General features: G+C 39.2%; 2 protein-coding genes across 2 annotated transcripts; both read right to left on the bottom strand.

The window, feature by feature from the left end:
* Positions 1-87: 87 nt before the first annotated feature.
* On the bottom strand, positions 88-6,866 carry LOC131363667 (ADP-ribosylhydrolase ARH1-like). The gene is made up of 8 exons (XM_058406404.1): positions 6,446-6,866; positions 5,903-6,017; positions 4,298-4,406; positions 3,980-4,078; positions 3,794-3,899; positions 3,415-3,681; positions 2,018-2,232; positions 88-1,343 (listed from the first exon to the last, which is right to left on the bottom strand). The coding sequence occupies exons 1-8, from the start codon at positions 6,451-6,453 to the stop codon at positions 1,195-1,197; spliced, it is 1,068 nt and encodes a 355-aa protein (XP_058262387.1). The 5' UTR covers positions 6,454-6,866; the 3' UTR covers positions 88-1,194.
* Positions 6,867-8,038: 1,172 nt separating this feature from the next.
* LOC131363668 (ADP-ribosylhydrolase ARH1-like) lies at positions 8,039-14,361 on the bottom strand. The gene is made up of 8 exons (XM_058406405.1): positions 14,145-14,361; positions 13,810-13,915; positions 13,100-13,208; positions 12,905-13,003; positions 12,714-12,819; positions 12,356-12,622; positions 10,624-10,838; positions 8,039-8,594 (listed from the first exon to the last, which is right to left on the bottom strand). The coding sequence occupies exons 1-8, from the start codon at positions 14,150-14,152 to the stop codon at positions 8,446-8,448; spliced, it is 1,059 nt and encodes a 352-aa protein (XP_058262388.1). The 5' UTR covers positions 14,153-14,361; the 3' UTR covers positions 8,039-8,445.
* Positions 14,362-17,554: the final 3,193 nt, after the last annotated feature.

The raw sequence follows: 17,554 nt of genomic DNA, 5'->3' as shown, positions 1-17,554 counted from the left end.
AGTTTTTATTGAATTGTCCTGCTTTACTGCATCATCTAGCTGTTTAGCTTCACCTTTACAGAAGAATAAAACGTAAAATGCAAAATGACCTGACATATACAGTTTACTAGTTACCCAGCTTCTTTATTGTTTTGTCCACAATGTCATTTAGCTAAGAACTAATAAAATAAAATATATTAGCTGCTTATCATTTTTTCACTACTTAAAATAGTTATTTACATATACAATTATTTAACACAATTGAAACCCAACCTGATAGATTGTGTGTGTAGTTTGCTAGCTAGGATTTGCAATAGGGTTTCTTCTAAGTTTCTATTCATGTTCTGATAACATACACCGATCAGCCATATGACCACTGACTGGTGAAGTGAATAAGACTGATTATCTCCTCATCATGGCACCAATTAGTGGGTGGGATATATTAGGCAGCAAGTGAACATTTTGTCCTCAAAGTTGATGTGTTAGAAGCAAGAAAAATGGGCAAGCGTAAGGATTTGAGCGAGTTTGACGAAGGGACAAATTGTGATGGCTAGACCACTGGTTCAGAGCATCTCCAAAACTGCAGCTCTTGTGGGGTGTTTCCGGTCTGCAGTGGTCAGTATCTATCAAAAGAGGTCCAAGGAAGGAACAGTGGTGAACCAGCGACAGGGTCAGGGGTGAAGTCTGGCTCGTGTGGTCCGATCCAACAGACGAGCTACTGATGCTCAAATTGCTGAAGAAGTTAATGCTGGTTCTAATAGAAAGATGTCAGAATACACAGTGCATGACAGGTCAGGGCTGTTTTGGCATCAAAAGGGGGACCAACACAATATTAGGCAGGTGGTCATAATGTTATGGCTGATTGGTGTAGTTGTATATGTAACTAAGTTAATTAGCTAGCTGGTATATGATTTTAACTTGACTACTAAAATGTGTATAGAAAATACCTTGATGTGTAGGAGACACACATTGATTTGAAACACTTATTTTTTCCTTCCTGCCAATGCAGTACAGTGAGTACCATCATAAAAGTAGCTAGCAAGCTGTAAAAATTAGAAATAATGTACCTTTTCTTGGTTTTTATAAAGCACAATAATGGCTAAAAGTTTAGCAAGGTCAGAAAGTATTAAAACAGGAGCATGTTTCTGCACATGCATCATAACCACTAACTAAATGTAATAAGTCTGTTTTAAGACAATGACACAACGGACGGTTTCAGTGTGATAGTGTGTAAAGTTTCTCAGCACTGTTCTCCAGCCGGTCCCTGTACTCCAGGTTGGTGTAGTTACACTCAGGCACTCCGTCCATGCCGTACATCAGACCCCAACAACAACACGCTATGACAGCCGTGCTGTCGCTGTCTCCTGCACACAACCAAAAGAACATTGTTATTACAAATGATTATTATTATTATATACTAATATATTATTGTTATGGGGACATTTTAAAATACTATCAGGAAGATAAATTCCAAGTAGTCCAAGTTTCTTCTAACAGCTCTTGTTTTGGACAAGTCTGAAGGTGTATAGCAAAGGTAATCTCATTATTCTGTTCAGGTGATTGCTAGAACTTTATGGTTAAATTTTCATGGTAAAATGTAGATTAGATTAGCAAAGCAAGTTGACCGTATTGGTCACACACATTTACAAGAGCACAAAGTCATCAACCTTTCAAGAACAAAAAGCCTAAACCGCACAGTATTTTATTTAGCTGGGGGTGGAGCAAATTTTCTGGGCCAGAAAAATGTAGGCAGCTCCATGGTAATAATATACATCTTTGGAGTTGGAGAACTATTGCGCAATATTAAAACTGTTCCTTAATTACGTAATAGGATCCAGATAGGGTTCCATAAGGAATATTTGCATGGTAGTTACTTCTATAGAACCTTCTCTAAAAGGATAACCCTTGTTTGTAGGCTACTACATAAAATCTTTAAGAGTTCTCCAATAGGGGTAGGAATCCATCATGACCCTCATGTTAATGTAGAAAGTGACTTTGGTCTACATTTAATCTACACAGTTTAAAGGCGACCGCTGACCTCCGTGGAAACCTGCACGACTCATTAACTCCTCCCAGTTCGACCCCGCCCCCAATAGAGCATCCAGAGCTATCATAGGTGCGTCGTGACCACTTCGCCCCGCCCATCCAGAGAGACTGAAGCTCTTATATGCCTCATCACGTTCAGCCGGTCCATATCGCTCGGGAAACACCACTGGACCAGTTCCTGATGACAAACCCCTCAATTCAAGATACCTGAGAGAAGAAAAAAAGACTGACATCATATAAAAACATAGTCCTTAACACATTATTGTTTATTTTATTGTTTATCATGCACTATTATGAGAACAAGAGATTCAAGATTCAAGAAGCTTTTATTGTCATTTCAACCACATACAGCTGGCGCAGTACATAGTGAAATGAAACAACGTTTCTCCAGGACCTGGTGCTACATAAACATACAACAACAAGTTCAATACAAAACAACAAACAACACCACAGAGCTAGGACAGAAGTTTGTCTTAGCCACGTAAAGTGCACAGTATGCAGCTAGGTGCAAACAGAGCATAGACAAGACAGTGCAAAAAAGACAATAAATACAATAAAGACAACACAAAAGAACACAGGACACGTAGCGCTGAAAAGAAATAAAAGAACGTGTACTGGAATGTAAGTGAAATAAAATAGATAAAGTGAAATGATGTAAAAAAAAAAAAAAAGTATTGTGCAAAAATATTGTGCAAAAATACACAGCAGCGGTTGAGGTAGTGCAAATAGAATAAACATAAATATAACTATAGCAGCGGATGACAGGTAGAGGTAGTGCAGTAAGTAATGAACAGTATAAATTATGTGTGTGTGTGTGCGTGTCCACACAGTCAAGAGAGAGTGTGTGTATCTGTGTGTGAGAGAGACAGAGAGTTAATATACAGTTCAGTCCTGAGTGAGAGTGTGTGTGTGTGTGAGAGAGTGTAGAACAGTTCAGTCCTGAGTGAGAGTGTGTGTGTGTGAGAGAGTGTAGAACAGTTCAGTCCTGAGTGAGAGTGTGTGTGTGTGTGAGAGAGTGTAGAACAGTTCAGTCCTGAGTGAGAGTGTGTGTGTGTGTGTGTGTGTGAGAGAGTGTAGAACAGTTCAGTCCCGGGTGTTGAGGAGCCTAATGGCTTGAGGAAAGAAACTGTTACACAGTCTGGTTGTGAGGGCCCGAATGCTCCGGTACCTCTTTCCAGATGGCAGGAGGGTGAAGAGTGTGTGTGAGGGGTGTGTGGGGTCAGCCACAATGCTGTTGGCTTTGCGGATGCAGCGTGCGGTGTAAATGTCTGTGATAGAGGGGAGAGAGACTCCGATGATCTTCTCAGCTGTCCTCACTATCCGCTGAACAGTTACATGATGTCCTGTAAATATCGTTAGACAATAATCACATTCACACAAGAGTCTCACCACTGCCATTTCTCCGTGAAGTATCCCCAGTCTCTCTCTGTCTCAGGAACCGCGTATCCTGCCGACCTCACCAGCTCCTTCGCTATTGGACAAGCCTCCTTCACTAAACCCAGACCCCACATTGTGATTGGACGGCGCTGGATGGCGTACGCTGTGAACAGCGCAGAAGCAACAGCACCAAGGAATCCAGTTGGATGAGGGTGGGTCATTCTACCAGTCTCAACAGCGACGCTGACCAAAGATGTGAGCTGCTCTGGTTGAGGGTATCTGGTGTTCAGAAACTCAGTTTGGTGATCAGTTTCTTATCGATGTTAGCGAAAATGTTCTGATTTAAACATGTCATTGCATTGGGATATTATAATATTGACCTTGTCCTCACCTCAAACCGATGCACATGGACCTCATGGCAGCGCCACATCCTGTTCCTTCTGGATTGTAAGCTATTCTGTAGCCCCCTTCAGTACCGGGGCGTAACTGAGACACACCTATGGAGAAACCGGTAGCAATGTTCTTCAGTCCCCCAACAGCGCCTCTAAAATAAGGTCTTTACTCATTACTCACTTACCTAGGATGCTTGATGGTCCCGGTTTCCTTCCCTCCATGTCTTTCATACCCTCCACATAACGAGACGCCACCTCATGCAGCAGGTCCTCTCCTTCCTTTCCTACATGACAGTAACAATTATCTTTATACAGAGATAATTTATATATCTATATTCACCTTCACTCCATCGAAATTACTCAGTAATGGCGTTTAAATACTGACTGAGACATTTATGACAGAATTTTAATTGCTCTTCTGTTTACGCAGTTTGTAACCTTTAGACACAGACATGCAAACATGGAACATTTTGAAATGAATCAAACCTTTCTCAAAGTCAAACCTGTGGCTAAAGCTTCAGCAGTGGCCAGGTGGAGGACAGTATCATCACTGACTGGCCAATCAGGAAGTTGAACTGTGATGTTCTTTAGTCCTCCAAGCTCCTGTAGTTCCTACAGTGTGGTCATGTGTGATAAAAATATTTTAGGGAGACATAGGGCTCACTATGCCATCTACAGAGCATGCTTAACTGTTATCAGAGTTCTGTTATGTATAACCTTTGTAGGTATAAAAATTTGTGTACTGTGTCCCACTGTATATATGATATTCAAATGTACTTGAGCAGCATGTTCAATACTGTACACTATCTGCAGGAATATACAGTACCTTATTTTTATCGTATAGCAATAGGAATCTTTGCAGGTCACCAAAGCAAATTCCACAGATTTAGAAAGCAATGTAGTTCTATACACATAAGTCTTACTTCAAATATTACACATTCATTTGGAAAATATTTTCAGATTTTATAGACACACCCCTAAAACCCCTTTGCATCTATTCAAATCATAACAAGTGTGCATTTTTAGAGGTTATGAGTTTTAACAACCATTTGAATGTCTGAGGGTGCTTTATAAAGTAAATCTACAGTAGCTACTCCACCAATTTAACCACACGAGACCTATGTGTCTTTGAAGATTCTCATTCATCCAGGTGTGTTTATCTGGAAGTTGAGTCATGTCAACTGGACTTCGTTCTAGTTAGAAACGTTTCACTACTCATCCGAGCAGCGTCTTCAGTCTCAGGGAAGTTGGCAGGATTCCACATATTTGTATCCCCCAGGGTCAGGGATCCTCCCCTCCCTGGATAGCCTCATTAAGAGAAGAAGGGGAAGTGTGAGAGAGGGGGGAGACGTTAGGAGTAAGGGGAGTCGTTAGGATGTAACTGCCCCAGAGAAGGAGAGTAGGGAGAGAGTGTAATGAAGTATTAAGGGTAACAATCAGAGAATCAGAGGGCCTCCATCAGCCTAAAGAAGCTGCTCGGATGAGTAGTGAAACGTTGTCCAGTTGACATGACTTCCACAACAGACGCCTATTTCTTTCATGAACTGTACCTAATGTACTTTTAACTTTTCAGATTTATGTATTAGTAACTCTTTTAATCAGTTTGGAGCTTCTCTTAATGAGAATACAGTTATTGTGTAAAAATAGGATTTTAGGCTCATGACAAGAGGAAAATACAATACATGTGCATGACTAAACTAACAAACCCAAACATTTGCTTATATATTTTATTTAGTTGGTTGAGCTGAATCTGAATTGCCTGAATTTGGTGAACTTAGGGTTCAATTAGGGTTCAACCCACCCTGCTCCAGGGGTGCTGTATCATGGCTGACCCTGTGCTCTGACACCAAACCCCCAAGGATGGGATAGGTGAAGGAAAAATTTCATTGCGCAGTAATGTATATGTGACAAATAAAGACAACTTAATATGGTAATAAAGGTTTTATGAAAAGAACCTGACTGATGATCAGTTTTTACAGAAAAAATATAAAATATGTCCTTATATGGAAAGTCCTTAAATCTTGTGTATTTGTGAAAAGAAGGCGTAAGACATACTGAGGACATCACTGCGCATTTATAATGTATAATAATCTGTTTAGAAGACGGACCTGATGGATGGCTGGACCGGACTCGTTGTATTCCCACAGCTGATTCCTGTAACCCAGAGCATCTCCAGCTCCGCTCAGCACCATGCCGGCCTTATAGTGCTCCAGGTCAGCAGGACTGGACAGAGAGAGAGACATACAGAGATTAGATTAGACAAAAGAAACTCAATTATTTTTAAATACAATTTGAATGGACAGACTTTTCATGGACAGTGACTCCTGTGTCAGTTTACGTTACATTATTTGGCTGGACAGTTAGAAAATTTACTTTAATCTAAGATAATGAAAAAAGTAATAAATCTGTGAGTAATCAATCTGTACAAGCTCTGAGATATGACGTCATAGGTTGGGGTAGTATATATATATATATATATATATATATATATATATATACAGTATATAAACTACATAAATAATATTAACTTTTAACACTTTAGTACAAATACTTTAATTACGATACTAAATGCTGTTCTGTTCGCCACACTTTTTGGTTTAATTTGTTACTCTTATTATTTTTGTTCTGTTTTTGCTCACTCTCTAACTCACCGGGACATGCTAATATTCCTCTGCCGGTTCAGTGGCTCGCAGGTCAGTTCAATCACGCAGGCGACAACGCGGATCCTAACTTTTCCCGCTGCGGCCTTCTTGTACTTTAACTCCGCGCGATTCTTTTCTAAGTTTTTACTGGACTATTAAAAGCCAAGTATTTCCGACAAAAGAAAACTAGCTCTTGATGATTTGTGCTGTTTTTTTGCTCAGCGACTGGTCTTTCCACAAATAGAAGCTGGAGAGGAGAAGGCTGTCGGCTATTTTAGGATTAGTTAATGATCATTCGGCTACTGGACCAAGTGAGTGGGGGAAACATATGGATTGTACAAAAACTCTGAAATCACTACAAAGAAGGAAATGTTTTATTTTCCTCCCTCAGACTGAATGAAACCATCAGATCTTAGTTTCAAAAATTAAACTAATAAAATATAATTGATAATTGATATATATTTGATATAACTGATATAGTCAAATGACTCAAGTGTTTACTATATTACTATAGTACATATAGTAAACACTATGCTATAGTAAGTATATTACAACATTACTATAGCATCCTGTAAGGATTTTTTTTAAGTAATTGTCCATCCATCCATCCATCCATCCATCCATTTTCTGTACCTATACAGGGTCAGAGGGAACCTAGATCTTATCCAAAGGGACTCGGGGCACAAGGTGGAGGGTTTGGGTGCCAAAAAAATCACAGGGCACAACACACACACTCACTCATGCACCCCACACCTTACAGACAATTTTATAGCTGCTAATCAGCCAGCAACGCATGTGTTTGGATAAGGAGGAAACTGGCGCACCTTGAGGAAACCTCCATAGCACAGGGAGAACATGTAAACTCCATGTATGCAGGGTAGACACAGGAAACAAACCCTTAGTAAGTCACTCTGCTTTTATTTTAAATATAACAATTTATATTTTTTGCCATTAGATGTTAATAGACTTTAGATAACATAACATTAGATTAACCCATTTAACTCTTAATAAAAATAAATGCTAATATACTGAATATCTTAGATACACTATATTGCCAAATGTTTTGGGATGTCTGCCTTTACATGCACATGAATGTAATAAGGAGTTGTCCCGCCCTTTGCAGCTATAACAGCTTCAACTCTTCTGGGAAGGCTTTCCACAAGGTTTAGGAGTGTGTTTATGAGAATTTTTGACCATTCCACTAGAAGCACATTTGTGAGGTCAGGCACTGATGTTGGACAAGAAGGTCTGGCTCACAGTCTCTGCTCTAACTCATCCCAAAGGTGTTTTATGGGGTTGAGGTCAGGACTCAAAACAACACCCGAGTTTAATGATTTGGAGGGGTGTCCCAAAACTTTTGCCAATATAGTGTCTATTACTGTCTAGTGTTTCTAAGTCATATTTTTTAGTTATAGTTTTAAATTTATAGTTTCTCCTAAGTTTTTTTGCCTGCTATCACTGGGACCTTTGTATTGTTTTGTTCCCTTTCATGTACTACATGTTCTGGGATGACAATAAACCTTCCATGAACCTTGATCGATTTGTATACTCAATTCCATCTGCATTCATGAAAACTGAAACAGAACATTAAGAAATCAATCCTGACTGTTTGAAATGATTTATTAACATTAAATAATGTTAAATCAATGATTTCATCTTTACATTCTTTAAAGTGCCCTTCCTAAATTAAATGCAGCCTTTGCTCATCAGTTGTCTTCACCATCCATCTCCAGCATTACTGACATTATTATTGCATAGACAAAAATAAGATGACTGGGTAAAACAGGCTGTGTAGGAAATAGATAAAATGTGATGGACTTTAAAGGCATCAATTCTAGGGATTACAGCATAGCATCCAGATCCACCAGAACCCTGACTAGGAAAAAGGGTGAAATAAGCCAGATAGATGAATTATTGCATAAAAGATTAAATTAATGAATGCAAGAAAGTACAGTTTTCCTAAGTTTATCTTGTCATGTATCAACATATAAGATAATGATGTGCGGAATTCAGTGTGATAGAGCGTAAAGTTTCTCAGCGCAGTTCTCCAGCCGGTCCTTGTACTCCAGGTTGGCATAGTTACACTTAGGCACTCCGTTCATCCCGTACATCAGACCCCAACAACAACACGCTATGACCGCTGTGCTGTCGCTGTCTCCTGCACACAACCAAAAGAACAAATACAGTGCCTTGCAAAAGTATTCACCCCCCTTGGCATTTTTCATGTTTTGTTGCCTCACAACCTGGAAATAAAATGTATTGTTTGAAGGTTTGCATCATTTCATTTACAGAACATGCCTACAACTTTGAAAATGTGATTTTTTTTATTGTGAAGCAAACAACAAATAGGACAAAATAACAGAAAACTTCAGTGTGCATAACTATTCACCCCCCTGAAGGCAGTACTTTGTAGAGCCACCTTTTGCGGCAATTACAGCTGCAAGTCGCTTTGGATAAGTCTCTATGAGCTTGCCCCATCTTGCCACTGGGATTTTTGCCCAGTCCTCAAGGCAAAACTGCTCCAGCTCCTTCACGTTGGATGGTTTCTGCTAGTGAACAGCAATCTTCAAGTCTGACCACAGATTCTCAATTGGATTGAGGTCTGGGCTTTGACTAGGCCATTCCAACACATTTAAATGTTTCTCCTTAAACCACTCGAGTCTTGCTTTAGCAGTATGCTTCGGGTCATTGTCCTGCTGGAAGGTGAACTTCCATCCCAGTCTCAAATCACAGGCAGACTGAAACAGGTTTTGCTCAAGAATATCCCTGTATTTACCACCATCCATCTTTCCCTCGACTTGGATCAGTTTCCCAGTCCCTGCTGCTGAAAAACATCCCCACAGCATGATGCTACCACCACCATGTTTCACTGTGGGGATGGTGTTCTTGGGGTGATGGGATAGCGTTTTCCTTGGTGGCCGAAAAGTTCAATTTTAGTCTCATCTGACTAGAGCACCTTCCTCCATACATTTGGGGAGTCGACCACATGTCTTTTGGCAAACTCAAAACGTGCCTTCTTATTTTTAACACTAAGTAATGACTTTTTTTCTGGCCACTCTTCCATAAAGCCCAGCTCTATGGAGTGTACGGCTTATTGTGATCCCATGCACAGATACACCAGTCTCTGCTGTGGAACTCTGCAGCTCCTTCAGGGTTACCTTTGGTCTCTGTGCTGCCTCTCTAAATAATGCCCTCCTTGCCCGGTCTGTGAGTTTTCGTGGGCAGCCCTCTCTTGGCAGGTTTGTTGTGGTACCATGTTCTTTCCATTTGAAAATGATGGATTTGATGGTGCTCCAGGGGATCATCAAACATTTGGATATTTTTTTATAACCCAACCCTGACTTGTACTTCTCAACAACTTTGTCCCTGACTTGTTTGGAGAGCTCCTTGGTCTTCATGGTGTGATGCCTCTTGTTTAGTGATGTTGCAGCCTTTGGGGCCTTTCAGAAAAGGTGTGTTTATACTGACAGATCATGTGACACTTAGATTGCACACAGGTTGACTTCATTTCACTAATTATGTGACTTCTGAAGGTAATTGGTAACTTTTGAGGGGTTTCATAGCAAAGGGGGTGAATCTTGCTTTTTTATAAATATTTTTCTCATTTCACTTCACCAACTTAGACTATTTTGTGCAGATCCATCACATAAAATTCAGATAAAAAAAAAACATTTAAATTACATGTTATAATGTAACAAAACATGAAAAATTCGAAGGGGGGTGAATACTTTTGCAAGGCACTGTATGTGGCAGTTACAAACTTTTAGGGCCAACAAGTCAACACTTGAGAAAAGTCTGTGCTTTTTTTGTTTGTTTTTTAAAAGGGCATGCATCCATAGTTAAAAAACAGGGGAAAAAGCAAAGGCCAAAACCAGGAAGTGCAAAAGAAGAAACAAGGCTTGATCTTAATGCTATGACTCCATGATAAATGTTTGCAAGAAGGAAGTGAAAGTGCAAAGTAGAAATGAAAAAAATAATCAATATGAGACACAGAACAGGTGAAAAGATTAAGACACAACCAAAGCAAAAGCATGTCATGCAAAATGAAACCATGTCATAAGCGCAGTGCTCATTTGGAGTGGCGTGAGAGGACGAATTTGTCATATAGCCATAGAATATTCACTGTTAATAGAAGCTAGACCAGTCAACCTTTTTTTGGATAGTTAAACAGTAGAGAAATTGCTGACCTCCGTGGAATCCTGCTCGGTTCATTAGCTCCTCCCAGTCTGACCCCGCCGCCAGGAGGGCATCCAGAGCTATCATCGGTGCATCATGGCCACTGCTCCCCCCCCATCCAGACCAGCTGAAGCTCTTGTATGCCGCGTCACGTTCAACAGGTCCATACGCCTCAGGAAAGACGACTGGACCGTTTCCTGATGACAAACCCCTCAACTCTAGATACCTGAGAGAAGAAAGCGATTTCACTTACAGCGGGTAAAATAAGTATTGAACATGTTAACATTTTTCTCAGTAAATATATTTCTAAAGGTGCTATTGACATGACATTTTCACCAGATGTTGCTAACAACAGATGCAAATAAATCAAACCATAGATGTCCATAAATTAAGTTATGTGTAATGTGTAATGTGAAATGACAGGGAAAATGTATTGAACACATGAAGAAAGGGAGGTGCAAAAATGCATGGAAAGCCAAAACACCAGCTGAAATCAATCAGTAACTAGAAAGCAATCCTGCCCCTGGTCAGTGCAAATTAATATCAGCTGCTTACTGATGGTCTATAAAAAGTTGTCTTATTACCAAACATCTCAAAGAGCTCTCTAAAGACCTTCACAACCTTATTGTTGCGAAACATACTGATGGCATTGGTTACAGAAGGATTTCTGAACTTCTGAATGTTCCAGTCAGCGCTGTTGGGGCCAGAAAGTGTAAGTGGAAAGAACACTATTTCACCATAAACTGGCCATGACCAGGTGATGCTCACAAGATTTCTGACAGAGGAGTGAAAAGAATTATCAGAAGAGTTGTCCAAGAGCCAAGGACCACATGTGGAGAGCTTCAGAAACACCTGGAATTAACAGGTACAATTGTTTTAAAGAAAACAGTAAGTAATGAACTCAACCACCATGGACTATATGCAAGCTCACCATGCAAGATTCCATTGCTGAAGAAAAATCCTGTTGAAGTTTGTTTAAAGTTTGGACAAACCTGTGAAATACTGGGAGAATATAACCTGGTTAGATGATACTCTTTGGATGCCATAATACACACCATGTTTGGAGGAGAAATGGCACTGCACATCAGCCCAAAAACCCCACACTAACAGTGAAGTTTGGAGGAGGGAACATCATGGTGTGGGGCTGCTTTTCAGCAAACAGTACTGACAAATTTTATTTAATTGAAGAAAGGATGAATGGAAAAATGTACAGAGACATTCATTGCTACTAGGATGATGAAGATAACATGACGGTGGACATTTTAGGAAGACAGTGATCCCAACACACACAGCCTAGGAAACTCTCAACCGGTTTCAGAGAAAGAAAATAAAGCTGCTAGAATGGTCCAGCCAATCACCTGACTTGAATCCAATTGAAAATCTATGGAAAGGATCTAAGGATCAGAGTTCATAGAAGAGGCCCACGGACCCTTCAGGATTTGAAGACTGTCTAAGTGGAAGAACGAGCCAAAATCACACCTGAGCAATGCATGCAACTAGTTTCTCCATACAGAAGGCGTCTTGAAGCTGTCATTACCAACAGAGGCTTTTGTACGAAGTATTAAATAAATTTCAGTAAGCGTGTTCCCTGTGTCTTTTCACATTATTACACTTAACTTAGTTTATGGACATCTGTGGTTTGATTTCTTTGCATGTGTGGATTGCATGGGTTGTTACAAACATCTGAAGTACTTCTCCAGATTTACTCAGGAGCTATAACACACATCAGGTGTCTCACCGTACCATTCCCATTTCTCAGTAAAGTATCCCCAGTCTCTCTCCGTCTCGGGAACGGCATATCCCGCAGTCCTTACAAACTCCTCAGCTATTGGACATGCCTCCTTCACTAAGCCCAGCCCCCAGGTTGTGATTGGACGTCGCTGGATGGCGTAGGCTGCGAACAATGCAGAAGCCACTCCCCCAAGGAATCCGGTTGGATGAGTGTGGGTCATTCTTCCAGTCTCTATTGCAACTGCGACCAATGAGGAGAGCTGCTCAGGTCGAGGGTATCTGGTGCGAAGGAAGTAAGGTCATTCAAATGAAAGATTAGAAATGTTTTGGCATACTGTATGCTGCATAGTATATCGTTATTTAGTCAAACCTCAAGCCGATGCACATAGCCCTCATGGCAGCACCACATCCTCCAGTTGTTTTGTTATAAGCTATTCTGTAGCCTCCTTTAGTTCCAGGTTTTAGCTGATCCACACCTATAATGGAACACCAGAAGTATAAAGCAAAACATTGATTTGTTTTTAACATGTTGTGAGACAAAAAGGCTTTTTGTTTGTTTACCACAGATAGATGCAGCTCCTGGAGCCCTCCCCGACATATCCTTCATACCCTCTTTGTAATGGAAAGCCACCTCATGCAGCAGCTCCTCACCTTCTTTACCTACGAGATAACAACAGGAAATGATGTGCGCTTTTGCCACTGTGGATTCAAGCATGCTGTTGGAAAGGTTGATTCAGTAGTAATAGGAGGAAGAACCTGTGATTAAAGCTTCAGCGGTCGCCAAGTGCAGCACCGTGTCATCGCTGACTGGGAAACCAGGAAGGCTAACGGAGATGTTCTTCAGTCCTCCAAGCTTCTGAACTGCCTAGGAAAATTGAAAGAGGATCAAATTCCATTTATTTACAAAAAAAACAAAAAAAAAAAACATTAGTGATGTCAGGCTCTGATGTTGGGGTGAGGAGGTAACGTAAAAGCGCTGTTCCAGTTCATCCCAAAGGTGTTCTTTGTGCAGGACACTCCAGTTCTTCCACTCCATTCATGACTAATCATGTCTTCATGGAGCTGCTTCGTGCACAGGTTCATCGTCATATGCTGGAACAGTGTTTGAGCCTCTTAGTTTTAGAGAAGAAAAACTAGTGAAGATCCAGTAAAGGTAAACAATAGTCTGCTGTAACAATTGTGTGGAGGCCACAGTTTGGGGAAGAACCACATACAGGTGTGATAGTCAGGTGTCCACATACTTCCTGCTTGTTGTCTTGAAATATAACGAAGCCTTAAAATATTAGTTCATATATTTGGTTCATATGTAATTGGCACTGCTGTTATTATTATTATTATTATTATTAGTAGTAGTAGTAGTAGTATATAAGTAATATTTCCAACCTTTACAGAGTTACGGCAAGATTGTCATCAGCAGAGCTGCTGACTGGTTATTACATATAGACATTACTTTAAGTGTGTTATACCTGATGTATACACGGTCCAGAATATTCAAACTCCCACTGGTAGCCGAGAGCATCACCCACACCACTCAGGACCATGCCAGCCTTGTAGTGGGCAATAGTTGCAGGACTGAAGGAGACAAATCAGAAACTTTAGAACATCAGATCAGTTGTATACGAATCCCTGCTGGTGACATTTCCACTTGAATTAAAATAACCTTCAGCTATGACAATAAATCATCCAAGTGACAACTAGCTGGTAACAATTTTAAGAATGTTAATGACTTTAAATGCAGGGTTTATTTACAGTATACAATAAAAACAATAAACAATAAACCCACACAAGACAGAAGACTCACCTCTCCATGTTCACACTCTTTCACACCTCTTTCTCTTTTTCCAGATTAATTCAGATTAATAAATGTTTGTGTCCTGAATAATTGTTAATAAGCCTACGCCCTGGAGATTTCAAGAACACATCTGTTTCTCTCTCTCTCTCTCTCTCTCTCTCTCTCTGTGTCGCTCTCTCTGTCCCTCTTTCACGCACGCACACACACACAGACGTATAAATATGAAAGTAGGTGAGGCTAATACGGAAGTGTGAACGCGGAAGTGATTTCACCGTACGTCATTAACACACACGTCCACGAGGTGTCGCTGTTTCCACATTACTAATTGTATGTGTGAAGCTTAAAGGAGAAGTTCACTTCCAGAAAAAAAATCTACATATAATTGACTCACCCCCTGGTTATCCAAGATGTTCATGTCTTTCTTTCTGCAGTCGTAAAGAAATTATGGTTTTTGAGGAAAACGTTTCAGGATATTTCTCCATATACTTCAATGGTGCCTGCGGGTGTGAACTTTCAAAATGTAGTTTAAATGCAGCTTCAGAGGGCTCTAAACGATCCCAGCCGAGGAAGAAGGGTCTTATCTAGCCACACCATCTGTTATTTTCTTAGAAAAAAAAAAATCGTATACTTTTTAACCACAAAAGCTCGTCTAGCACTAGCTCTAGGATGCGCGTCCATGACACTACGTAGTACGTAATCACGTCAGAAGGTCACGTGTGACGTAGGTGGAACTACAGACCCAGTGTTTACAAAGCAAACATGCAAAGACCAAGTGTAACGCTCTTTACTTACAAAAAGATGCATAAATGAGGATATGAAGCTAGTGGGTGCAAGAGTTGAGGAAACAGAGGATAGGGATAGGTGGAGAGAGATGACTTGCTGTGGCCACCCCTGAAGGGAAAAAACGGTGTGAAAGGCAAAAATACTTAGCTTGAAAAACCGCAAAGCCTGAGATGAAGAAATCTTGGAGCTTTACCTTGTACTAACACCAGTGACTCCTTCTGTGAATGTTAACTAAACAGAAAACCTCACCTTATCAACAATCACATGCACTTTTAAATCAGTGTATTAGCTATTTTTTCTTATGTAAAACTATAGCTAGCTTGCTAGTAAACCTGTCTAGCTAGTTAACCTCAGACTGCTGTGTTTAATTCTCTGATAAGCTTCCCTAATGTTGCTAAACTATTGTGTGTAAAATCAGTTTGTTATATAAAATAGGCCTGTTAGAGCTGGGAAGTAAACACATACAAAAGGGATCGGATTGTAGCTCATTACACAATGAAGTCACCTGAAAGAGTTCCACAGTCGTGCCATTTGTTGCACGTCATGCTGGTTTTGGTTGTCAGGAAAAAAAAGGCAGAAATGTGTTTGTTTACCTGTTTAAGCTCTCACACTGTGAAGATGATGAATGAATAATTTAGCTAGCCAAAAGATTTCCGCCGAGGCTCCTTGCCTCCTGCCAGTCCATCACACACACAGCAGACGCACGTCAGCATCAACGATCTCCTTTATGATCACAGTTACATCAGAGTAAGAACTGAACTCCTTGACTGATCAGGAGCTTTCCCTCTCTGATCCATCACCAGGTCACAGGATATATAACAATATTAATCTTTGTATTTGGTTTGTTAACAGCTGATCAAATGTAACTTGTTGATGCATCAGTGCTCTATACAGAAAATGTGTTATTTAGTCACTTTGTACGATATGTTTCAAATATTCATATATATCAAATGATTCATTATTCTTATATATTATTCTTATATATATATATATATATATATATATATATATATAGCTTGAAATTGAGATTTACTTTTACTTCCTTTTAGAAATAAATGCACATCACATAGACTATATAAACCTAGGAATAGACCCAATAATCTTATAATATCTTGTATATATATATATATATATCTTGTATATATATATATATATATATATATATATATATATATATATATATATATATATATATATATATATATATATATATATATATATATAATAGAATAATACATATTTACTAATTAAAATGTGCATAAATTACATTTTAAAAAACTCCAAAAACCTACTTGGTTTAATGATTAAAATGTTTATTTAATTGAATAAATTAATCAAAAAATTATATTGACAGTTGCTATATCAAAATAAGTTATTTAATTTATTAAGTCAGAATAACTTATTTCTAACCCTGGTTCTTTTGATTTATCTGGTTCCTTTTATTTTATAAGTTAGTTCAAAATAAGAAGGTAATAATTTGAAATAATGAGACAATTAGTTAAAATAAAGGTAATATTTCATAATCCTAAGTTACAGGACAAAATATTGAGTTACTCCAGTAAACATGTCAATGTAATGAGATTGAGTATACGGAAATAGCAAGTTATGGAGTCAGAATAACAACATTGTAAGTGGAAAAAGACAAAATAACAACACACCACTTCAAAAAAATACATACATAAAAAATAAATACTTTCACAGCTTGTGGTTCAGCTTCTCTGTATGTCTCCACTGTAGTTGGTGGAGTTTATAAGGTTCTAAAGGAAATTAAGAGAATTCAGAGATTATATGACATGATGTAATTGTGAAGTGGGTGGAGCTAAAAGCCTTCTTAAATGCAATAGATTTTAGATAATGCGATGGTCTGGACAGGACAAAAGCAAATCACCGAATTAAACATTTCTCTGTGGAATTTTTTATTAATAAAAAAATCTGCCCAAATAATTGACGTGACCAAAAATGTCTTTCGTACCTGTAGTATTGTGCCTTACTAAAAGGAAAAAGATTATTTTGGTGTATTTTTTGCAACAGTCTATAAGCATTTACTAGCGATCTGAACATAAAAGCTGAATTACGCTGAAAAACACACTGCGACTTAAACTAAGAAACTTCCACTAGTTTGTTGAACTTTCAGTGATTAAGTACACTGGAGAAATCTGACCAGAAAATAAAACACCTACACCCTGCCTTAATTATTTGCTCCTCCATTACCAGACTGGTGAACTGACTCAGCGCTGCTAATTGCTAAAGTTTCAGAACTCATTTCAAAAGAAACTCAGGTCAACAGCAATACAAAAAAAGGAGCAGATTCTGTAGAAACCAATTCTGCTTGTGGGCATTTGTAAATGTCAAGAGATTTGTACTGTAGAACTGCCTTCTCAAAGATCCTATGAAGAAAAACAAGCCAGTAGCGTATCACTGTGAGGGACTCGCTGTAGAGTTCTGGATTCTGATTGGTCAGATGTTGATTTATTTCCTATAACAGCCGCTCTGACTGTAGTGAAGCTGCATGTTACAAATATATATACGTTTATATATATGTTTTCATTTCTATAGTTGCAACCACCTCCAAAACATCAGATCTACATCTGCTCCACGCAGACTCTCCACTGGTGTCCCACAAGGCTCAGTACTTG

This window comes from Hemibagrus wyckioides, linkage group LG13 (genome assembly GCF_019097595.1).
Source record: "Hemibagrus wyckioides isolate EC202008001 linkage group LG13, SWU_Hwy_1.0, whole genome shotgun sequence".
NCBI lineage: Eukaryota > Metazoa > Chordata > Actinopteri > Siluriformes > Bagridae > Hemibagrus > Hemibagrus wyckioides.
Note: the sequence above shows the minus strand (reverse complement) of the source record. Positions and strands in the feature narration are given on the sequence as shown.